Below are 24810 nucleotides of genomic sequence, written 5' to 3'. Positions count from 1 at the left end.
CCTGAGGGAGGGAATTCCAGGAATCTGACCCAGTGACACTGAATGAAAGCCGATATATTTCCAAGTTGGGATGGTGAGGGGAACTTGCAGGGGGTGGTGTTTCCATGTATCTGTTGCCCTAGTCCTTCTAGATGGAAGGGGTCGTGGGTTTGGAAGGTGCTGCCTGAGGGACCTTCTTATATTTTACATGGGGAGTCCAGTTCAGTTTCTGGTCAATGGTAACTCCCAGCATGTTGACGGTGGGGAACTCGATGATGCTAACACCATTGAATGTCAAGGGCGATGATTGGATTATCTTTTGTCAGAGATGGTCATTGCTCTGCATTCATGGAGCTTGAATCTTACTGGAAACCTAATTTGGAAAGTGCAGTATTTTGTGATTAGCTAATTTGTGGTTTTAGTGAGAAATATTGACCCCGCAGTGAACTCAACCACAGACAGTACAATCAAATTCTTTTCTGTCCAAACACAGGTCCTTAGTTTAAGATGTCTCGCAGACAGACAGCATTTCTGACAGTACAGCATTCCTGTAACTGTCGAGTCTGGAGTGGGGATTGAACCTAAAATCTGTGAAGGTCAGTGTACTCCCCATTGAGCCACAGCCTGTTCATGTGAAGCAGTCACGTCAGAGTTGATTACCATGCCAGCCCAGCCTGTGACAATCCCATCTGTGATTAAAAAGGCTGGACCTTCTCTTCCAGCTGCAGTTGCTGTGCTGAAAGACTAAGTGAGTTTTGAACCAGTCCCAAGTCCCATTAGAAATAATCTTTACTAATCCTTTTGGATTTATGACAGAAGTAAGCTCTATCAGGAATGCAGCGCATTAGTCTGGTAAGCAGTGCTTTGAAATGGATGTGCATACTAACGCTGAGACTGGCTCGTCCACACGCAGACTGCCAACGTTTTACAATCTGTCTCCAAAATTATTGCATGGTTTACAAGGCTGTAAATGAAGGACTTGCATTTATAGGTGTGCTGACAGCTGTCCCCAGTCAATTAAGTCATGTTGCACCGTAGAAAATGTGGCAGCCAATTTACACAGAGCTAGCCGTGACAAACAGCGATATCGTATAAGGTCATGGCTGTGAAGGGGTTAATGTTCACGTGACAGACAGTGGAGACAGGGAGTCCTACTCCAACTTTCAGAGGGAGCGGACAGATTTGTACCACCTCCAGAAGGTCCCAGTCATGATGTCTCGCCAAATATAGTTTATTACTATCATGTAATAAACCTCTTGGTTACTGTAACTACCTACTACTCTATAGACACTCTATGTTGTGGTTCTGTTCGCCGAGCTGGGAATTTGTGTTGCAGACGTTTCGTCCCCTGTGTAGGTGACAACCTCAGTGCTTGGGAGCCTCCTGTGAAGCGCTTCTGTGATGTTTTCCCCAGCATTTATAGTGGTCTGTCCCTGCCGCTTCCGGTTGTCAGTTCCAGCTGTCCGTTGCAGTGGCCGGTATATTGGGTCCAGGTCGATGTGCTTATTGATTGAATCTGTGGATGAGTGCCACGCCTCTAGGAATTCCCTGGCTGTTCTCTATTTGGCTTGTCCTATAATAGTAGTGTTGTCCCAGTCGAATTCATGTTGCTTGTCATCTGCGTATGTGGCTACTAAGGATAGCTGGTCGTGTCATTTCGTGGCTAGTTGGTGTTCATGGATGTGGACCGTTAGCTGTCTTCCTGTTTGTCCTATGTAGTGTTTTGTGCAGTCCTTGCATGGGATTTTGTACACTACATTGGTTTTGCTCATGCTGGGTATCGGGTCCTTCGTCCTGGTGAGTTGTTGTCTGAGAGTGGCTGTTGGTTTGTGTGCTGTTATGAGTCCTAGTGGTCGCAGTAGTCTGGCTGTCAGTTCGGAAATGCTCTTGATGTATGGTAGTGTGGTTAGTCCTTTGGGTTGTGGCATGTCCTCGTTCCGTTGTCTTTCCCTGAGGCATCTGTTGATTAAATTGCGCGGGTATCCATTTTTGGCGAATACATTGTATAGGTGTTCTTCCCCCTCTTTTTGCAGTTCTGGTGTACTGCAGTGTGTTGTGGCCCTTTTGAATACGAAACGCCTGTAACACACATTCCCAGCTCGGCGAACAGAACCACACCAACGAGCACCCGAGCTACAAATCTTCTCCCAAACTTTAGACACTCTATATTGATGGATCCTATAAGACCATAAGATACTGGAACAGAATTAGGCCATTCGGCCCATTGAGTCTGCCCGACCAAACAGTCTTGGCTGATATGTTTCTCAACCCCAATCTCCTGCCTTCTCCCCATCACCATTGATCCCTTTATTGATCAATGACTTATCTATCTCCATTTTAAATATACTGAATAACTTGGCCTCCAAAGCCATCTGCGAGAATGAATTCTACAGATTCCCCACCCTCTGGTTGAAGAAGTTCCTCCTCATCTCTGTTCGAAAGGGTTGTCCCTTCACCCTGAGGCTGTGCCCTCGGGTCTGAGTGGTGGAAACATCTTCTCCATGTCCATTCCAACCCGGTCTCCCAGCATTCTGTCAATCGGATCTCATCCCATTATCCTTCTAAACTCCAACAAGTACAGACCCAGAGTCCTCAATCACAACGCATATGAGAAGCCCTTCATCCCCAGGATCATTCTTGTAAACCTCCCCTGGACCCCCCCTCCAACTCCAGCACATCCTTCCATAGACACTGGGCCCAAAACTGCTCACAATATTCCAAGTACGGTCTGACCAGAGCCTTATACAGCATCAGCGCCTCATCCCTGCTCTTGTACTCTAGCCCTCACGAAATGAAAGCTCACATTGCATTCGCCTTCCCAAATGCCAACGGAACCATGCATATTAACCTGGAGTGAATCCTGATCTACGACCCCCAAGTTCCTTTGAGTTTCGGTCTTCCTCATTTACCAAATAGTCACCGCCTCCTACAAAGTGCACAACCTCGCACTTTCCCACATTGTACTCCATCTGCCACTTCTTTGCCCACTCTCCCACCTGTCCAAGTCCTCCTGCAGCCTCCCCACTTCCTCAACACTACCTGTCCCTCCACTGATTCCTGTGTCATCTGCAAACCTAGTGACAACGCCCTCAGTTCCTCCGTCCAGATGGTAAAGGTATAACGCGAACAGTGGTGGTCCCAACACTGACCCACTAGTCACCGGCTGCCATCCTGAAACAGACCCCTTTATCCCCACTCTCTGAGATTCAACTTCGGCCAGGCCCCATAGCTCAGCGGTTAGTGCACTGGTCTAGTAAACCAGAGGTCATGTATTCAAATCTCACTGGGGCCTCTTTGTATTTAGCCCTGTTGCCAGCCCCCACTTAGTTTCAACATTGGTCATTGTTGAGATTTTGGTGTGAGACTGACGTGTACAATGTCCAAATCACCCACACCATGTCATAGTCCAACCGGCTTATTATGGTTAGAGCGTGGTGCTAATAACACCAAGGTCGTGGGTTCAAACCCCACACTGACCAGGTGTAGTGCTGGGGTGGGTGGGTAAGCCAGCGATGTTTGCAGTGCCGTGGCAGGGTCGTTGATTGCTTTTGGGCGGCATGGTGGCTCAGTGGTTAGCACTGCTGCCTCACAGTGCCAGGGTCCCAGGTTCCATTCCAGCCTCGGGTGACTGTCTGTGTGGAGTTTGTACATTCTCCCCGTGTCTGCGTGGGTTTCCTCCGGGTGCTCCAGTCTCCCCCCACAATCCAAAGATGTGCAGGTCAGGTGAATTGGCCATGCTAAATTGCTCACAGTGTTAGGTGCATTAGTCAGAGGGAAATGGGTCTGGATTAGTTACTCTTCGGAGGGTCGGTGTGGACTTGTTGGGCCAGGGGGCCTGTTTCCACACTGTAGGGAATCTAATCTAAAGAGTTGACACCCTGGGCAGATGGGGAATGCCTTTCCCAGTTGCTGGACAGAATAGGAAGGTGCAACGTCCAGGTTTGGTTGGGATTGAGTTAGCTGATCTCTGTGAGGACATCACCGGGACACCAGCTGCATGTCACTCTGTCGGCAAAGTGAAAATTTCCAATCCTGACCCGTGTTGTCATGGCAAAAGGCACCTATCAGGTAGGGGGCATGGTGGTGTTGGCTTCTGTAGTTGAATAGTAGACTGCATCAGCACCCCTAACAGCCCAGCATGCTCTCACATGTAGAACATGATTAAATCAGGGAGTTACAAACCAAACTGTCTTCATTCCTCGTGTAAGTTATTCATTAATATTCACCATTATTGTTATTAGTGGTAACTTCATATAAGATGCTCTGGTGCTTCTATAGGTAATGAATTACCAATCTCAGTGGGGGGGAGGCTTGGGGAAGGTTTTGGAGGTCAATAAGAACATGGCTAGACCCTTCCCCTGCCTCTCTCTCTGTCACGAGCCCCATTCAAATGAGGTGAGAAGCTGAGTTGGTAAGGGCGATGACGGGGACGGGTGGGAGATGGAGAGACGGCAAACTGAAAGGGGGAGGGGGGAGTAGGGGTAAGATGGGAGAAGTGAGAGAGACAAGAAACAGCCCAGCTTTTTCTTCTCAAATTTAGGCTCTGGTTTTAACGCTGCCGTCTCCAGCCAGGGGAACAGGGGGTACGGAAACCCAAACTCCAGGCAATCGTCATCAATATCCCAATACGATCGGGCAAGAGGATGCAGCCATGCAGTTGGGTAAGATGGCACCACGGTAAGATGGCACTGCGGTACATTGGCACCACTGTACAACGGCACCATGGTACAACGGCACTGTGGTATGATGGCACTGTGGTTCAATGGCACTGTGGTACATTGGCATTGTGGTATGATGGCACTGTGGTAAGATGGCACTGTGGTATGATGGCACTGTGGTATGATGGCACTGCAGTATGATGGCACTGTGGTAAGATGGCACTGTGGTAAGATGGCACTGCAGTATGATGGCACCGTGGTAAGATGGCACTGCAGTATGATGGCACTGTGGTATGATGGTACTGTGGTAAGATGGCACTGCAGTATGATGGCACTGTGGTATGATGGCACTGTGGTAAGATGGCACTGCAGTATGATGGCACTGTGGTAAGATGGCACTGCAGTATGATGGCACTGTGGTATGATGGCATTGTGGTAAGATGGCACTGTGGTATGATGACATTGTGGTAAGATGGCACTGCAGTATGATGGCACTGTGGTATGATGGCACTGTGGTATGATGGCACTGTGGTAAGATGGCACAGTGGTAAGATGGCACTGTGGTAAGATGGCACTGCGGTATGGTGGCACTGAAGTAAGATGGCACTGTGGTATGATGGCATTGTGGTATGATGGCATTGTGGTATGATGGCACTGTGGTATGATGGCATTGTGGTATGATGGCATTGTGGTATGATGGCACTGTGGTATGATGGCATTGTGGTATGATGGCATTGTGGTATGGTGGCACTGAAGTAAGATGGCACTGCAGTATGATGGCACTGTGGTATGATGGCACTGTGGTATGGTGGCACTGAAGTAAGATGGCACTGTGGTATGATGGCACTGTGGTAAGATGGCACTGCGGTATGATGGCACTGTGGTATGGTGGCACTGAAGTAAGATGGCATTGCATATATACACATGCTCGGTATGGCCAGTCTCTTCACAAAACACATGCAAATCCTCGTGACCTCTGTCACGTCCCGAGACCTACACACCCCTGAAACCTCCCACCTCTCCCAGTCCAGCCTCTACACTGGATCCACGAAGATCCTCAGACAGCGCCTTCCGAACCCACGACCACTTCCATCTAGAAGGTCAAGGGCAGCAGATACATGGGAACACCACCCCCTGCAAGATCCCCTCCCACTCCCTCGCTGTCCTGACTTGGAAATATATCACCATTCTTTCAGTGTCACTGAGTCAAACTCCTGGCTCTCTGTCCCTAACAGCATTGTGGATCTGCCTATCTCACACAGACTGCAGCAGTTCAAGAGGGCAGCCCAAGCCCACCTTCTCCAGGGGCAGTTAGGGATAAGCAATAAATGCTGGTCCAGCCAGTGACACCCACCTCCCATGAGAGAATAAAAGAAAACACAGTATGTGCTGCCTTTGTCCTTCTGGATGGTGGGGGTAGTGGGTTGGAAAGGTGTCAGAAACCTGATACTGAGGTGCAGGTAGCAGGGTTTCAGAAATCCGCATAACCTCAGTTGCATTAGCCCTGCATCTGCAATTCACTGTCTAAAGCCGGTCCAGTTGCCACCGGCAGATCAATGTATTCAGGAGGGCAAAGGGCTCGTTGACGGACTCACTCCAGTGATTGAGAGCATTTTCTCAGGCAATCATTTTTGATCAAGTGCAATTTATCCACAAGGTGGAGCTCAGTCACCTCAGGGGACCCCTTCTGCCCTGTCCAGTCCCACTGGAGGCTCAGTGCTGAGGGAGTGCCGCACTGTCGGAGGATCAGTGCTGAGGGAGTGCCGCACTGTCAGAGGGTCAGTGCTGAGGGAGTGCCGCACTGTCGGAGGGTCAGTGCTGAGGGAGTGCCACACTGTCAGAGGATCAGTGCTGAGGGAGTGCCGCACTGTCGGAGGGTCAGTGCTGAGGGAATGCTGCACTGTTTGGAGGGTCAGTGCTGAGGGAGTGCTGCACTGTCAGAGGGTCAGTGCTGAGGGAGTGCTGCACTGTCGGAGGTTCAGTGCTGAGGGAGTGGGCACTTTCGGACGGTCAGTGCTGAAGGAGCGCCACACTGTCAGAGGGTCAGTACTGAGGGAGTGCTGCACTGTCGGAGGGTCAGTGCTGAGGGAGCGCCACACTGTCGGAGGGTCAGTGCTGAGGGAGTGGGCACTTTCGGACGGTCAGTGCTGAAGGAGCGCCACACTGTCAGAGGGTCAGTACGGAGGGAGTCGGCACTGTTGGAGGGTCAGTGCTGAGGGAGCACAGCACTGTCAGAGGGTCAGTGTTGAGGGAGCACCGCCCAGTCGGAGGGCCAGTACTGAGGGAGAGCCGCACTGTTGGAAGGTCAGTACTGAGGGAATGCTGCACTGTCAGAGGGTCAGTGCGGAGGGAATGCTGCACAATCGGAGGGTCAGTGCTGAGGGAGCGCCACACTGTCGGAGGGTCAGTGCTGAGGGAGTGCTGCACAGTCGGAGGGTCAGTGCTGAGGGAGCGCCACACTGTCCGAGGGTCAGTGCTGAGGGAGTGCTGCACAGTCGGAGGGTCAGTGCTGAGGGAGCGCCACACTGTCGGAGGGTCAGTGTTGAGGGAGTGGGCACTTTCGGACGGTCAGTGCTGAAGGAGCGCCACACTGTCAGAGGGTCAGTACTGAGGGAGTCGGCACTGTTGGAGGGTCAGTGCTGAGGGAGCGCCGCACTGTCCGAGGGTCAGTGCTGAGGGAGCGCCGCACTGTCCGAGGGTCAGTGCTGAGGGAGTGCCGCACTGTCAGAGGGTCAGTGCGGAGGGAGTGCTGTACAGTTGGAGGGTCAGTGCTGAGGGAGTGCCGCACTGTCCGAGGGTCAGTGCTGAGGGAGCGCCGCAATGTCGGAGGGTCAGTGCTGAGGGAATGCCGCACTGTCAGAGGGTCAGTACTGAGGGAACACCGCACTGTCGGAGGGTCAGTGCGGAGGGAGTGCTGTACAGTTGGAGGGTCAGTGCTGAGGGAGTGCCGCACTGTCCGAGGGTCAGTGCTGAGGGAGCGCCACACTGTCCGAGGGTCAGTGCTGAGGGAGCGCCGCAATGTCGGAGGGTCAGTGCTGAGGGAATGCCGCACTGTCAGAGGGTCAGTACTGAGGGAACACCGCACTGTCGGAGGGTCAGTGCTGAGGGAGCGCCGCACTGTCAGAGGGTCAGTGCTGAGGGAGTGCTGCACTGTCAGCGGGTCAGTGCTGAGGGAGCACCGCACTGTCGGAGGGTCAGTGCTGAGGGAGCGCCGCACTGTCCGAGGGTCAGTGCTGAGGGAGTGCCGCACTGTCAGAGGGTCAGTGCTGAAGGAATGCCGCACCGTTTGGAGGGTCAGTACTGAGGGAGTGCCGCACTGTTTGGAGGGTCAGTGCTGAGGGAATGCCACACTGTTGGAGGGTAAGTGCTGAGGGTGTGCCACACTGTTGGAGGGTAAGTGCTGAGGGTGTGCCACACTGTTGGAGGGTAAGTGCTGAGGGTGTGCCACACTGTCAGAGGATCAGTGCTGAGGGTGTGCCACACTGTTTGGAGGGTCAGTGTCATAGAGTCATAGAGATGTACAGCATGGAAACAGACCCTTCCGTCCAACCCGTCCATGCTGATCAGATATCCCAACCCAATCTATCCCGCCTACCAGCACCCAGCCCATATCCCTCCAACCCCTTCCTATTCATATACCCATCCATATGCCTCTTATATGTTGCAACCACATCCTTTGGCAGCTCATTCCATACACGTACCACCCTCTGCATGAAAAAGTTTCCCCTTAGCTCTCTGTTATATCTTTCCCCTCTCACCCTAAACCTATGCCCTCTAGTTCTGGACTCCCCGACCCCAGGGAAAAGACTTTGTCTATTTACACTATCCATGCCCCTCATAATTTTGTAAACCTCTATAAGGTCACCCCTCAGCCTCTGATGCTCCAGGGAAAACAGCCCCAGCCTGTTCAGCCTCTCCCTGTAGCTCAGATCCTCCAACCCTGGCAACATCCTTGTAAATCTTTTCTGAACCCTTTCAAATTTCACAACATCTTTCCAATAGGAAGGAGACCAGAATTGCACGCAATATTCCAACAGTGGCCTAACCAATGTCCTGTACAGCTGCAACATGACCTCCAAACTCCTGTACTCAATACTCTGACCAATAAAGGAAAGCATACCAAACGCCTTCTTCACTATCCTATCTAACTGCGACTCGACTTTCAAGGAGCTATGAACCTGCACTCCAAGGTCTCTTTGTTCAGCAACACTCCCTCGGACCTTACCATTAAGTGTATAAGTCCTGCTAAGATTTGCTTTCCCAAAATGCAGCACCTCGCATTTATCTGAATTAAACTCCATCTGCCACTTCTAAGCCTATTGGCCCATCTGGTCAAGACCCTGTTGTAATCTGAGGTAACCCTCTTCGCTGTCCACTACACCTCCAATTTTGGTGTCATCTGCAAACTTACTAACTGTACCTCTTATGCTCACATCCAAATCATTTATGTAAGTGACAAAAAGTAGAGGACCCAGCACCGATCCTTGTGGCACTCCACTGGTCACAGGCCTCCAGTTTGGAAAACAACCCTCCACCACCACCCTGTATTCCATGAGATCTAACCTTGCTAATCAGTCTCCCATGGGGAACCTTGTCGAACGCCTTACTGAAGTCCATATAGATCACATCTACTGTTCTGCCCTCATCAATCTTCTTTGTTACTTCTTCAAAAAACTCAGTCAAGTTTGTGAGACATGATTTCCCACACACAAAGCCATGTTGACTATCCTGAATCAGTCCTTGCCTTTCCAAATACATGTACATCCTGTCCTTCAGGATTCCCTCCAACAACTTGCCCACCACCGAGGTCAGGCTCACCGGTCTATAGTTCCCTGGCTTGTCTTTACCGCCCTTCTTAAACAGTGGCACCATGTTTGCCAACCTCCAGTCTTCCGGCACCTCACCTGTGACTATCGATGATACAAATATCTCAGCAAGAGGCCCAGCAATCACTTCTCTAGCTTCCCACAGAGTTCTCGGGTACACCTGATCAGGTCCTGGGGATTTATCCACCTTTAACCGTTTCAACATATCCAGCTCTTCGTCTTCTGTAATCTGGACATTTTGCAAGATGTCACCACCTATTTCCCTACTGTCTATATCTTCCATATCCTTTTCCACAGGAAATACTGATGCAAAATATTCATTTAGTATCTCCCCCATGTGCCTCCACTCAAAGGCCGCCTTGCTGATCTTTGAGGGGCCCTATTCTCTCCCTAGTAACCCTTTTGTCCTTAATATATTTGTAAAAACCCTTTGGATTCTCCTTAATTCTATTTGCCAAAGCTATCTCATGTCCCCGTTTTGCCCTCCTGATTTCCCTCTTAAGTATACTCCTACTTCCTTTATACTCTTCTAAGGATTCACTCGATCTATCCTGTCTATACCTGACACATACTTCCTTCTTTTTCTTACCAAACCCTTAATTTCTTTAATCATCCAGCATTCCCTATACCTACCAGCCTTCCCTTTCACCCTAACAGGAATATACTTTCTCTGGATTCTCGTTATCTCATTTCTGAAGGCTTCCCATTTTCCAGCCGTCCCTTTATCTGCGAATATCTGCCCCCAATCAGCTTTTGAAAGTTCTTGCCTAATACCGTCAAAATTGGCCTTTCTCCAATTTAGGACTTCAACTTTTAGATCTGGTCTATCCTTTTCCATCACTATTTTAAAACGAATAGGATTATGATCGCTGGCCCCAAAGTGCTCCCCCACTGACACCTCAGTCACCTGCCCTGCCTTATTTCTCAAGAGTAGGTCAAGTTTTGCACCTTCTCTAGTAGGTACATCCACATACTGACTCAGAAAATTGTCTTGTACACACTTAACAAATTCCTCTCCATCTAAACCTTTAACACTATGGCAGTCTCAGTTTATGTTCTGAAAGTTAAAATCCCCTACCATAACCACCCTATTATTCTTACAGATAGCTGAGATCTCCTTACAAGTTTGTTTCTCAATTTCCCTCTGACTTTTGGGGGGTCTATAATACAATCCCAATAAGGTGAGCATCCCTTTCTTATTTCTCAGTTCCACCCAAACAACTTCCCTGGATGTATTTCTGGGAATATGCTCCCTCAGCACAGCTGTAATACTATCCCTTATCAAAAACACCACTCCCTCTCCTCTCTTGCCTCCCTTTCTATCCTTCCTGTAGCATTTGTATCCTGGAACATTAAGCTGCCAGTCCTGCCCATCCCTGAACCATGTTTCTGTAATTGCTATGATATACCAGTCCCATGTTCTTAACCATGCCCTAAGTTCATCTGCCTTCCCTGTTAGGCCCCTTGCTGAGGGAGTGCCGCACTGTCAGAGGGTCAGTGCTGAGGGAGCGCTGCACTGTCGGAGGGTCAGTGCTGAGGGAGTGGGCACTGTCGGAGGGTCAGTGCTGAGGGACTGCTGCACTGTTGGAGGGTCAGTGCTGAGGGAATGCCGCACTGCTTGGAGGGTCAGTGCTGAGTTAGTGCTGCACTGTCGGAGGGTCAGTGCTGAGTTAGTGCTGCACTGTCGGAGGGTCAGTGCTTAGGGAGTGCCGCACAGTCGGAGGGTCAGTGCTTAGGGAGTGCCGCACAGTCGGAGGGTCAATGCTGAGGGAATGCTGCACTGTTTGGAGGGTCAGTGCTGAGGGATTGCCGCACTGTCGGAGGATCAGTGCTAAGGGAATGCCGCACTGTTTGAAGGGTCAGTGCTGAGGGAGTGCCGTACTGTCAGAGGATCAGTGCTGAGTTAGTGCAGCACTGTCGGAGGATCAGTACTGAGGGAGTGCCACACTGTCGGAGGGTCAGTGCTGAGGGAATGCCGCACTGTTTGGAGGGTTAGTGCTGAGGGAGTGCTGCACTGTTGGAGGGTCAGTGCTGAGAGAGCGCCAGACTGTCAGAGGGTCAGTGCTGAGCGAGTGGGCACTTTCGGACAGTCAGTGCTGAAGGAGCGCCACACTGTCAGAGGGTCAGTGCTGAGGGAGTGGGCACTGTTGGAGGGTCAGTGCTGAGGGAGCACTGCACTGTCAGAGGGTCAGTGTTGAGGGAGCACCGCCCAGTCGGAGGGCCAGTACTGAGGGAGAGCCGCACTGTTGGAGGGTCAGTACTGAGAGAGTGCTGCACTGGCAGAGGGTAACCGGTGAGGGAGTGCTGCACTGTCAGAGGGTCAGTGCTGAGGGAGAGCCACACTGTTGGAGGGTCAGTGCTGAGGGAGTGCCGCACTGTCAGATTGTCAGTGTGGAGGCAGGGCCGCACTGTCGGAGGGTCAGTGCTGAGGGAGTGTCACACAGTCGGAGGGTCAGTGCTGAGGGAGTGCCAGACTGTTGGAGGGTCAGTGCTGAGGGAGTGCCACACTGTTGGTGGGTCAGTACTGAGGGAGCGCTGCACTGTTGGAGGATCAGTGCTGAGGGAGCGTTGCATTGTCGGAGGATCAGTGCTGAGGGAGCATTGCACTGTTAGAGGATCAGCGCTGAGGGAGTGCTGCACTATCGGAGGGTCAGTGCTGAAGGAATGCCGCACTGTTTGGAGGGTCAGTGCTGAGGGAGTGCTGTAATGTCGGAGGGTCAGTGCAGAGGGAGCGCCACACTGTTAGAGGGTCGGGGGTGAGGGAGTGGGCACTGTCGGAGGGTCAGTGCTGAGGGAGTGCCGCACTGTCAGAGGGTCGGTGGTGAGGGAGTGGGCACTGTCGGAGGGTCTGTGCTGAGGGAGGGCCACACTGTCAGAGGGTCAGTGCTGAGGGAGTGCTGCACTGTCGGAGGGTCAGTGCTGAGGGAGTGCTGCACTGTCGGAGGGTCAGTGCTGAGGGAGTGCTGCACTGTCGGAGGATCAGTGCTGAGGGAGTGCTGCACTGTCAGAGGGTCAGTGCTGAGGGAGCACCGCACTGTCGGATGGTCAGCGCTGAGGGAGTGCTGCAGTATCAGAGGATCAGTGCTGAGGGAGTGCTGCACTGTTTGGAGGGTCAGTGCTGAGGGAGTGCTGCACTGTTTGGAGGGTCAGTGCTGAGGGAGTGCTGCACTGTCAGAGGGTCAGTGCTGAGGGAGCGCAGCACTGTCAGAGGGTCAGTGCTGAGGGAGGGCCGCACTGCCGGATGGTCAGCGCTGAGGGAGTGCTGCAGTATCAGAGGATCAGTGCTGAGGGAGTGCTGCACTGTTTGGAGGGTCAGTGCTGAGGGAGTGCTGCAATGTCGGAGGGTCAATGCTGAGGGAACGCCACATTGTCAGAGGGTCGGTGCTGAGGGATTGGGCACTGTTGCAGGGAGAGTGCTGAGGGAGCGCCACACTGTTTGGAGGGTCAGTGCTGAGGGAGTGCTGCCATGTCGGAGGGTCAGTGCTGAGGGAGCGCCACATTGTCGGAAGGTCAGTGCTGAGGGAGTGCCACACTGTTGGAGGGTCAGTACCGAGGGAGCGCTGCACTGTCGGAGGATCAGTGCTGAGGGAGCGTTGCACTGTTGGAGGGTCAGTGCTGAAGGAGCACCACACTGTCGATGGGTCAGTGCTGAGGGAGCACCGCACTGATGGAGGGTCAGTGCTGAGGGAGTGCTGCACTGTCGCAGGGTCAGTGCTGAGGGAATGCCGCACTGTCAGAGGATCGGTGCTGAGGGAGTGGGCACTCTCGGAGGGTCAGTGCTGAGGGAGCGCCACACTGTCAGATGGTCAGTGTTGAGGGAGCGCCGCGCTGTCGGAGCGTCAGTACTGAGGCAGTGCCACATTGTCGGAGGGTCAGTGCTGAGGGAGTGCCACACTGTTGGAGGGTCAGTACTGAGGGAGCGCTGCCCTTTCGGAGGGTCAGTGCTGAAGGAGCACCGCACTGTCAGAGGGTCAGTGCTGAGGGAGCACCGCACTGTCGCAGGGTCAGTGCTGAGGGAATGCCGCACTGTTTGGAGGGTCAGTGCTGAGGGAGTGCTGCAATGTCGGAGGGTCAGTGCTGAGGGAGTGCCGCACTGTCGGAGGGTCAGTACCGAGGGAGCGCTGCACTGTCGGAGGATCAGTGCTGAGGGAGCGTTGCACTGTTGGAGGGTCAGTGCTGAAGGAGCACCGCACTGTCGATGGGTCAGTGCTGAGGGAGCACCGCACTGTTGGAGGGTCAGTGCTGAGGGAGTGCTGCACTGTCGCAGGGTCAGTGCTGAGGGAATGCCGCACTGTCAGAGGGTCGGTGCTGAGGGAGTGGGCACTCTCGGAGGGTCAGTGCTGAGGGAGCGCCACACTGTCAGATGGTCAGTGTTGAGGGAGCGCCGCACTGTCGGAGCGTCAGTACTGAGGCAGTGCCACATTGTCGGAGGGTCAGTGCTGAGGGAGTGCCACACTGTTGGAAGGTCAGTACTGAGGGAGCGCTGCACTGTCGGAGGGTCAGTGCTGAAGGAGCACCGCACTGTCGCAGGGTCAGTGCTGAGGGAATGCCGCACTGTTTGGAGGGTCAGTGCTGAGGGAGTGCTGCAATGTCGGAGGGTCAGTGCTGAGGGAGTGCCACACTTTCAGAGGGTCAGTGCTGAGGGAGTGGGCACTGTTGGAGGGTCAGTGCTGAGGGAGCACCGCACTATCGGAGGATCAGTGTGAGGGAGTGCCACACTGTCGGAGGGTCAGTGCTGAGGAAGCACCGCACTGTCAGAGGGTCAGTGCTGAGGGAGCACCGCACTGTTGGAGAGTCAGCGCTGAGGGAGTGCTGCACTGTCGGAGGGTCAGTGCTGAGGGAGTACTGCACTGTCAGAGGGTCAGTGCTGAGGGAATGCCGCACTGTCAGAGGGTCGGTGCTGAGGGAGTGGGCACTCTCGGAGGGTCAGTGCTGAGGGAGCGCCACACTGTCAGATGGTCAGTGTTGAGGGAGCGCCGCACTGTCGGAGCGTCAGTACTGAGGGAGTACTGCACTGTCAGAGGGTCAGTGCTGAGGGAATGCCGCACTGTCAGAGGGTCGGTGCTGAGGGAGTGGGCACTCTCGGAGCATCAGTACTGAGGCAGTGCCACATTGTCGGAGGGTCAGTGCTGAGGGAGGGCCACACTGTTGGAGGGTCAGTACTGAGGGAGCGCTGCACTGTCGGAGGGTCAGTGCTGAGGGAGTGCCGCACTGTCAGAGGGTCGGTGGTGAGGGAGTGGGCACTATCGGAGGGTCAGTGCTGAGGGAGGGCCACACTGTCAGATGGTCAGTGCTGAGGGAGGGCCACACTGTCAGATGGTCAGTGTGGCGAGAGAGCCGCACTGTCAGAGGATCAGTGCTGAGGGAGTGCTGCACTGTCGGAGGGTCAGTGCTGAGGGAGTGCTGCACTGTCGGAGGGTCAGTGCTGAGGGAGCACCGCACTGTCAGAGGGTCAGTGCTGAGGGAGGGCCGCACTGTCGGATGGTCAGCGCTGAGGGAGTGCTGCAGTATCAGAGGATCAGTGCTGAGGGAGTGCTGCACTGTTTGGAGGGTCAGTGCTGAGGGAGTGCCGCACTGTCGGATGGTCAGCGCTGAGGGAGTGCTGCAGTATCAGAGGATCAGTGCTGAGGGAGTGCTGCACTGTTTGGAGGGTCAGTGCTGAGGGAGGGCCGCACTGTCGGATGGTCAGCGCTGAGGGAGTGCTGCAGTATCAGAGGATCAGTGCTGAGGGAGTGCTGCACTGTTTGGAGGGTCAGTGCTGAGGGAGTGCTGCAATGTCGGAGGGTCAGTGCTGAGGGAACGCCACATTGTCAGAGGGTCGGTGCTGAGGGATTGGGCACTGTTGCAGGGTCAGTGCTGAGGGAGCACCACACTGTCAGAGGGTCAGTGCTGAGGGAGTGCCACATTGTCGGAGGGTCAGAGCTGAGGGAGTGCCACACTGTTGGAGGGTCAGTACTGAGGGAGCAATGCACTGTCGGAGGATCAGTGCTGAGGGAGCGTTGCACTGTCGGAGGGTCAGTGCTGATGGAGCACCGCACTGTCAGAGGGTCAGTGGTGAGGGAGGGCCGCACTGTCAGAGGGTCAGCGCTGAGGGAGTGCTGCACTATCGGAGGATCAGTGCTGAAGGAATGCCACACTGTTTGGAGGGTCAGTGCTGAGGGAGTGCTGCCATGTCGGAGGGTCAGTGCTGAGGGAGCGCCACATTGTCAGAGGGTCGGTGCTGAGGGAGTGGGCACTGTTGGAGGGTCAGTGCTGAGGGAGCGCCACACTGTCAGAGGGTCAGTGCTGAGGGAGTGGGCACTGTCGGAGGGTCAGTGCTGAGGGAGTGCCACATTGTCGGAAGGTCAGTGCTGAGGGAGTGCCACACTGTTGGAGGGTCAGTACCGAGGGAGCCCTGCACTGTCGGAGGATCAGTGCTGAGGGAGCGTTGCACTGTTGGAGGGTCAGTGCTGAAGGAGCACCGCACTGTCGACGGGTCAGTGCTGAGGGAGCACCGCACTGATGGAGGGTCAGTGCTGAGGGAGTGCTGCACTGTCGCAGGGTCAGTGCTGAGGGAATGCCGCACTGTCAGAGGGTCGTGCTGAGGGAGTGGGCACTCTCGGAGGGTCAGTGCTGAGGGAATGCCGCACTGTTTGCTGGGTCAGTGCTGAGGGAGTGCTGCAATGTCGGAGGGTCAGTGCTGAGGGAGCGCCACACTGTTAGATGGTCAGTGTTGAGGGAGCGCCGCACTGTCGGAGCGTCAGTACTGAGGCAGTGCCACATTGTCGGAGGGTCAGTGCTGAGGCAGTGCCACACTGTTGGAGGGTCAGTACTGAGGGAGCGCTGCACTGTCGGAGGGTCAGTGCTGAAGGAGCATCGCACTGTCAGAGGGTCAGTGCTGAGGGAGCACCGAACTGTCGCAGGGTCAGTGCTGAGGGAATGCCGCACTGTTTGGAGGGTCAGTGCTGAGGGAGTGCTGCAATGTCGGAGGGTCAGTGCTGAGGGAGTGCCACACTGTCAGAGGGTCAGTGCTGAGGGAGTGGGCACTGTTGGAGGGTCAGTGCTGAGGGAGTGCTGCACTGTCGGAGGGTCAGTGCTGAGGGAGTGTAGGTACAGAACGTTATTAATAATTCTGACCCAGCGACACTGAAGGAATGGTGATGTACATCCAAGTCAGGATGGTGAGTGGAGGGGAACCTGCAGGAGGTGGTGTTCCTATGTATCTGCTGCCCTGTCGCTGTAGGTAGTGGGGATAGTGGGTTGGAAAGGTGCCAGAAACCTGATGCTGAAGTGCTGGTAGCAGGGTTTCAGAAATCCTCATGACCTCCGTTTTGAGTAAAACAGCACAGGAACTCTCCCTGGTGCCCAGGGAGGGGCCAATATGGACCGATAGCGAGGTGACCCCTCCAACATTACATGGTTGCTTGTGGAAGTTTCCTGTGTGTAAAATGGTTGCCATGTTTCGAACACGGCAGGAGGGACCGAGCACCTGAGGAAGTGCCGCATGAGCAGTGACTGAATCCTGAGGAATTCTATAAACCCTGCCTGAGCTCTGATGTCCCGTGTGATTCCTGTATCTCCAGCAGCATCATGGGAGATGGTGTAAAGACAAGTGGGGGGGGGGGGGGGGTCCTGGATTCGGAAAACTGTGCAGAACACTGACAAATAGAAACCTACACCCTTCCAGGGAGGCACACAGGAAAGGGAGGTTGTTGTGGAACTCAATATATTACGATTACAGAACAAATGCATTCTCCATCTGCTGACTGAAACGACTGATTTCGCTGCCTGTTATAAAAAGGACTGCGATCCTGGGAAATGAGCCGACTAATGGTCCTACTCCCGGCCTCAACCCCCTTCAGAAGCTGATCTCAGTTGACCCTGAAATAACCCTGATCTTGTTCCTCCCTGTGTATGCCTGGCTGAGTGAAAGGGAATGCAGGCTGAAAACACACATCCAGTTATTAAAACGGCCCCATCGGGAAGTCTGTAGTTCACTGGCCACAGAAAGGTCTGGCTGAGGTATGTCTGGGGTTATGTGTCGAGCTGGAGGGATTATGTGTGGAGTGGTTGGAGTGCCCCCTCCCTAAAGGGCATTGGATGGATTTTTTTTTGTGACAATCAACTTTTATTCCAGATTTGTTTTTATGTGAATTCATGTCCCATTACCTGCCACGGCGGGATTCAAACACACACTCCCCTTGGGGGCATCTGCATTAAAGCCTGACATTTCAAGAAGGCAGCTCCCTACTGCCTCCCAGGGGACAAGTCAGCTTTTGGCCAGAACATTAGCTGGAATAACACTGCGCCATCTTAGATGCAGAGGTACCCAGGTACAACAACAACTTAGGTACAAAGTTAGTAAGAGAAATGGGAGTTAAAAAGGTAAGCATTACTTCATAGAATAGTAGAGAAATAAAGAAGTAAGGTCAACGTTAGTATTAAAGTCTTTCACAGTTAAACGTAAGAGAATAAAGGATTAAGGGTTTACAAAATCATGAGGGGCATGGATAGGGTAAATAGGCAAAGTCTTTTCCCTGGGGTCGGGGAGTCCAGAACTAGAGGGGCATAGGTTTAGGGTGAGAGGGGAAAGATATAAAAGAGACCTAAGGGGCAACTTTTTCACACAGAGGGTGGTGCGTGTATGGAATGAGCTGCCAGAGGATGTGGTGGAGGCTGGTACAATTGCAACATTTAAGAGGCATCTGGATGGGTATATGAATAGGAAGGGTTTGGAGGGATATGGGCCGGGTGCAGGCAGGTGGGACTAGATTAGTTTAGGATATCTGGTCGGCATGGACTGGTTGGACGGAAGGGTCTGTTTCCGTGCTGTACATCTCTACGACCCTACTAACAAGTCGGTTCATGTGAGACATTTTATGATTAATTAAGTGGAGAAATAGTGTAAAAGAGAATGGCACTAAGGCATGATGCTCATTCAGACAGTCAGTGTCAGTACAATAGAAAAGGTTACAGTGGGGCTGGAAAAGCACAGCAGGTCAGGCAGCATCCGAGGAGCAGGAAATTCAACCTTTCGGGCAAAAGTCCTTCAACAGGAATGAGGCAGGGAGCCTCCGTGGTGGAGAGATAAATGTCAGTACAGTGCTCTGAAATGGTCTCCTTGTGCGGCACCAACAATACTGCGATTCCGGTTAGGATCAGGATCGTTCTGCCTGACAGAGTGGCAGAGGCAGCTTCAATCCCAGAGGGAACCGCAGGTATTTACCGAGTCAACCAGTTCAGACACACCGTCTGGAGCGGGCGCCACTCAAAGCCGGGCCATTGCCCAGGTTAATACAAATTAAATTGGAGGCCATTCTTTCAGGACAGAGATGAGCAGCACTTTCACTCTGAGGGGTGCATGTGACTTTAAAACTCTGTCTCCATACATCGTGTGTGTGTGTGTATGTGTAAGTGCTTCCTAACATCTCTCCTGAACCGCCAGACCCTAATTCTCAGACTCTGCCCCTAGTTCTGGAATCCCCAAACATTTATCTTCATCGATCCTGTCTCTTCCTGTTAATATCTTGACGATTTTGATCAGATCACCCCTTAACCTTCTGCATTCCAGAGAAAAACAGGCTGCTTTTGTATAATGTCTCCTCATAACTTAACCCCTGAAGTCCAGGTATCATTCTTGTAATGACGGTATTGAATGGGGGAGCAGATTCAAGGGGCTGAATGGCCTACTCCTACTTGTATTTCACATGTTCACCCTCAAAAAAAGAATCTTCCAGTCCTAATATGGCTCAAAATCAAAATTGGTCTAATTTACATTTACGTGAAACATTTTGCCGTATTGAAAGGTGCTATATTAATGCAACTTCTTATTGTTGTAATCCCATGCTGGGGGGAGGAGGCAGAGGTGTATTTAGGTCTGATTTCCGCCCCATGAGAGATTTGAAATTGAGATTCTTATTGATGTCATGAGCATGTCAGTGAGCCATGAATAATTTAACGTGATGAGCAGTTGCAGTACACTCAGTGGCTACAGCTTTCCAGGGGAGTCAACTTCCAAATCTTTCAGAAAGGGGAAAATCCAGCCCCTCTCAACTCTCACAACAAGGACCACAAACCAGCCCCCTTCTCCACCCCAAACAAAGCACCAAAGCTAACATGTTCTTATGAATTTAGTCACTGGTAAAAATGCACGTTCCATTTCACAGCATCACAGAGTGCCCACAGGAGACCCTTCCACCTGGTTTGTCCATCCCAGCTCTCAGGCCGAGCAGTTCGCTCACTGCCTCTCCCCGTAATCCTACAAACATTCCTTTTACAGACAGAGGGAGCTCTTGGGGCAGTGTCCCTACCTCTGAGGCAGGAGGACCGGCTTTGAGTGGCGCCCGCTCCAGACGGTGTGTCTGAACTGGTTGACTCGGTAAATACCTGCGGTTCCCTCTGGGATTGAAGCTGCCTCTGCCACTCTGTCAGGCAGAACGTTCCTGATCCTAACCGGAATCGCAGTATTGTTGGTGCCGCACAAGAAAACCATTTCAGAGCACTGTACTGACATTTATCTCTCCACCACGGAGGTTCCCTGCCTCATTCCTGTTGAAGGACTTTTGCCCGAAAGGTTGAATTTCCTACTCCTCGGATGCTGCCTGACCTGCTGTGCTTTTCCAGCCCCACTCTAACCTTTTCTATTGGACTGGCACTGACTGTCTGAATGAGCATCATGCCTTAGTGCCATTCTCTTTTACACTATTTCTCCATTTAATTAATCTTCCAATGTCTCACTTGAACCTACCTGTTAAACTTTTAACTTATTCTTTTATTCTCTAAACTCTGAAAGAATTTAACATTGACGATTTCCTTACTTCTCTACTATTCTATGAAGTAATGCTTAACTTTTTAACTCCTGTTTCTCTAACCAACTTTGTACCTCAGTTGGTTTTGTACCTGGGTATCTTTGTACCTAAGATGGTGCAATTTATCCCAGGTTTGAATCCCACCATGGCAGATGGTGGAATTTGAATTCAATAAAAAAAAATCTGGAATTAAAAGTCAAAACCCTATCTGGTTTGGAGAGGCTGAACAGGCTGGGGCTATTTTCCCTGGAGCGTCGGAGGCTGAGGGGTGACCTTATCGAGGTTTATAAAATTATGAGGGGCATGGATAGGGTAAATAGACAAGGTCTTTACTCTGGGGTAGGGGAGTACAGAACTAGAGGGGCATAGGTTAAGGGTGAGAGGGGAAAGATATAAAAGAGACCTAAGGGGCAACGTTTTCACTCAGAGGGTGGTGCGTGTATGGAATGAGCTGCCAGAGGAAGTGGTGGAGGCTGGTACAATTGCAACATTTAAGAGGCATTTGGATGGGTATATGAATAGGAAGGGTTTGGAGGGATATGGGCTGGGTGCTGGCTGGTGGGACTAGATTGGGTTGGGATATCTGGTCGGCATGGATGGGTTGGACCGAAGGGTCTGCTTCCGTGCTGTACATCTCTATGACTCTATGGTTCATTAATGCCTTTAGGGAAGGAAACTGCCACCCTTACCCAGTCTGGCCTACATGTGACTGCACGCCCACTGCAATGTGATTGGCTCTTAGTTACCCTCTGGGCAATTAGGGATGGATAATAATTGCTGCCTGGTCAATGATGCCTGCATCCCATGAATGAATAAATAAAAAACGTATGGCACCATAAACACTTTCTCTGTACTCCTGTACTTGAGGACACATTACAGCAGAACCAGCATCCTTCCAGGCAGAGCATTCCAGATCTGAAGCAGTCGCTTTCTCTCTAACCTCACATTTGTTTCTTTTGAAACCAATTTGAATCCACGTCCTCTTGATCTTTTCGTGTGTGTTGGGGTTTGCGGGGGAGTTGCTTCACTCCCTCTTTGCTATGTCCAGACTCCTCGTGATTCTGATCTTTCTCAGACTTCCTCTCAGCCTTGACTCCACCCTCGGGGTGACTGTCTGTGTGGAGTTTGCACATTCTCCCCGTGTCTGCGTGGGTCTCCTCTGGGTGCTCCAGTTTCCTCCTGCAGTCCAAAGTTGTGCAGGTTAGGGGGAATTGGCCGTGGGAAATTGCCCATCGTGTCCAGGGATGTGTGGGTTAGGTGCATCGGTCAGAGGGGAAATATATGATAATAGGGTTGGGGAATGGGTCTGGGTGGGCTACTCTTCAGAGGGTTAGTGTGGACGTGTTGGGCCGAAGGGCCTGTTTCCACACTGTAGGGGTTCTATGACTTCTGTCAGGAAGCCAATCCAATCTCCTCCAGTCTGTTCACTGACGTTCCTTGTCTATGGAACCAGCATCATGAATCTTTTCTGCTGTCATGCCTTCAAGTCCTTGCTATATATCAGAAGTCACACAACACCAGGTTATAATCCAACAGGTTTATGTAAAATCGCGGAGCTCTGAAAGCTTGTGATTTTAAGTAAACCTGTTGGACTATAACCTGGTGTCGTGTGACTTCTGACCTTGCCTACCCCAGTCCAACCCCGGCACGTCCACGTCACTCCTAAAATGTGGTGCGCAGAACTGCACCCTAGTAACTCCAGCAGAGCTAAACCAGTCGCTTTCACAGGCTTAATGTCATTTCCCTGCTTTTACAATTCATAGAACATAGAAAAGTACAATGCAGAACAGGGCCTTTGGCTCATGATGTTAATCCTAATGTAAAATATCGTAACTTAACCTATGCACCCCTCAACTCACTGCTATCCATGTGCATGTCCAGCAGTTGCTTAAATGTCCCTAACGACTCTGCTTCCACCACCCCCACTGGGAACACATTCCATGCATTCATAACTCTGTTCCATGCCCTGATCACAGTGCTGTCTGTTTTATTACTCACTCTGTTCACACCTCAGTGATTTAAGCACATATAGCCCAAGGTATGTCTGCTCCTGCACCCAGTTTACAGTCATGCACTTTAGTTTGTATCTTTGCTCTCTCTCCCACAATCAATCATTTCACTCTTCTCTGGATTAGAGTCATCCAGCACAGAAACAGACCCTTCAGCCCAACCACTCCATGCCAACCATAATCCCAAACTAAAGTGGACCCACCTGCCTACTTCTGGCCCATATCCCTCCAAACCTTTCCCTATTCATATCCTTGTCCAAATGTCTTTTAAACATTGCCACTGTACCCACAGCTTCCTCTGGAAGTATGTTCCACACACCATCCTCTCTCCATGTAAAGAAAATTGCCCCTCACGTCTTGTTTAAACCTTTCTCCTTAAAAATGTGCCTCCTAGTCTTGAAATCCCCCACCCTAGGGAAAAGACACCTGCCAAACACCTTATCTATGCCCCTCATGATTTTATAAACCTCTATAAAGTCACCCCTCAACCTCTTATACTCCAGTGTAGACAAATCCCAATCTATCCAACTTCTCCTTATGACTCCAACCCTTCGATTTCCAGCAACATCCTGGTAATTATTTTTCTGAACCCCCTCCAGCTTAATAATCTCCTTCCTACAACTGGGTGACCAGAACTGGACACGGTACTCCAGACGAGGCCTCACCAATGTCCTGTACGACCCCCAACGTCACATCCTAACTCCTTTACTTAAAAGATCTCAGCAATGAAGGCAAGTGTGCTAAACGCCTTCTTTACCACCCTGTGGTGCAACCTTCAAAGAACTGTGTACCTGAACCTCCCGCTCTGTCTGTTCTACGACACCACTGAACTAAATGACATTTCACCTGCCACTGTCCATTCATTCCATCAACCTGTCTCTGTCCTTTTGTGGTTCCACCCCACCCTCCTCTCCATTCACAATGTCTCCAAGTTCTGCATCATCTGCAAGCTTTGACATTGTGCTCTTTTCCCCAAAGTCTAGATCATTTCTACGTTTTGAGCAGAGTAAAGGTTCTGATACCAATCCTCTGATACCACATTCCCTTTCCCATTCCAAAAACATTTCCAGTAATTATGACCCTCTTTTTCTCTGTCACTCAGCTAACTTTGTGTCCAAGTTTGTAAACGTCCATGCCCGCTTAAATGCCCATTGCTTAATGGGCATTTAAGCGGGCATTGGATAGGCATATGGAGGATAGTGGGCTAGTGTAGGTGAGGTGGGCTTGGATCGGCGCAACATCGAGGGCCGAAGGGCCTGTACTGCACTGTATTCTTCTATGTTCTATGTTTTAGATTAGATTAGATTAGATTAGATTAGATTAGATTACTTACAGTGTGGAAACAGGCCCTTCGGCCCAACAAGTCCACACTGACCCGCCGAAGCGCAACCCACCCATACCCCTACCCCTACATTTACCCCTTTAACCTAACACTATGGGCAATTTAGCGTGGCCAATTCACCTGACCCTGCACATCTTTGGACTGTGGGAGGAAACCGGAGCACCCGGAGGAAACCCACGCAGACACGGGGAGAACGTGCAAACTCCACACAGTCAGTCGCCTGAGTCGGGAATTGAACCCGGGTCTCTGGCGCTGTGAGGCAGCAGTGCTAACCACTGTGCCACCGTGTCGCCCACATGTCCCCTTCTATGTCCCCTTTATTCCATTTTGCTGACAAGTCTGTTGTATAGTGCTGTATCAAATGCCTTCTGGAAGTCTGTGTACACCACGTCAACGGTGTTACCCTCCTTGATCTCCCTACTACCCCTACAAAGAAAACTTCAGCAAGATACCAGATACCATAGAAAGCATGCGATCCGGATGCATCACCGTTTGGTACGGCAACAGCTCTGCCCAGGACTGCAAGAATCCACAGAGAGTCATGAACACAGCTCAGTCCAACACGGAAACCAGCCTCCCTTCCACTGACTCCGTCTATACTTCCCACTGCCTCGGGAAAGTGACCTACATCATCAAAGAGACCCCTCCCACCCCAGTTATACTCTCTCCCACCCCCTTCCATTGGACGTAAGTTATAAAAGTCTGAGTACATGTACAAACAGATTCAAGAACAGCTTCTTCCCTGCTGTTATCAGACTTTTGAACCGACCTCTTTAACGTTAATTCTGATCTTTCTCTGCACCTTCTCCGCCACTATAACACTGTAATCTTCACTGAAAAGAACAGATACTGGAGATCACAGCGAGTCAGGCAGCATCCATGGAGACAGAGCAAGCTAATATTTCAAGCACTGTGTACTGCACTCTGTTCTGCTAGCCTGGTGCACTCTGTATGGGTTGATCTGTCTGTAAAAGCACACTAAACAACACTTTTCCCTGTACCTTGGTACAAATGACAATAAATCGATCAGTTAAATACAACTTGTCCTTCACTATTCCATGTTGGCCTTCCTTAAATAACCAAGATCTAGCAAAAATGATTCCCCTCCCAAATTATTGTTTCAATCAGCTTCCCAGTAGCTGCAGTTGCTGGGCCAATCTTCACATGTTTTTTCAACATTTGGAATTCTTCACTTTCTGGAACCATCCA

General features: G+C 51.6%; 1 protein-coding gene across 1 annotated transcript in view; it reads left to right on the top strand.

Moving 5' to 3' along the window:
* numbl (NUMB like endocytic adaptor protein) overlaps positions 1-24810 on the top strand; it is a 130345-nt gene that overhangs the window by 33251 nt on the left and 72284 nt on the right. Inside the window, exon 4 of the mRNA XM_087983866.1 lies at positions 4520-4640. Within this exon, the coding sequence (XP_087839992.1) occupies positions 4520-4640 (121 nt within the window). The remainder of the gene's footprint in view (positions 1-4519; positions 4641-24810) is intronic.

This window comes from Chiloscyllium plagiosum, unplaced genomic scaffold (assembly GCF_037043375.1).
Source record: "Chiloscyllium plagiosum isolate Xiang-an unplaced genomic scaffold, Cpla_swu_hap1 HiC_scaffold_47, whole genome shotgun sequence".
Lineage (NCBI taxonomy): Eukaryota > Metazoa > Chordata > Chondrichthyes > Orectolobiformes > Hemiscylliidae > Chiloscyllium > Chiloscyllium plagiosum.
The sequence above is the reverse complement of the archived record's forward strand: the minus strand, read 5'-3'. Positions and strand labels throughout refer to the sequence as shown.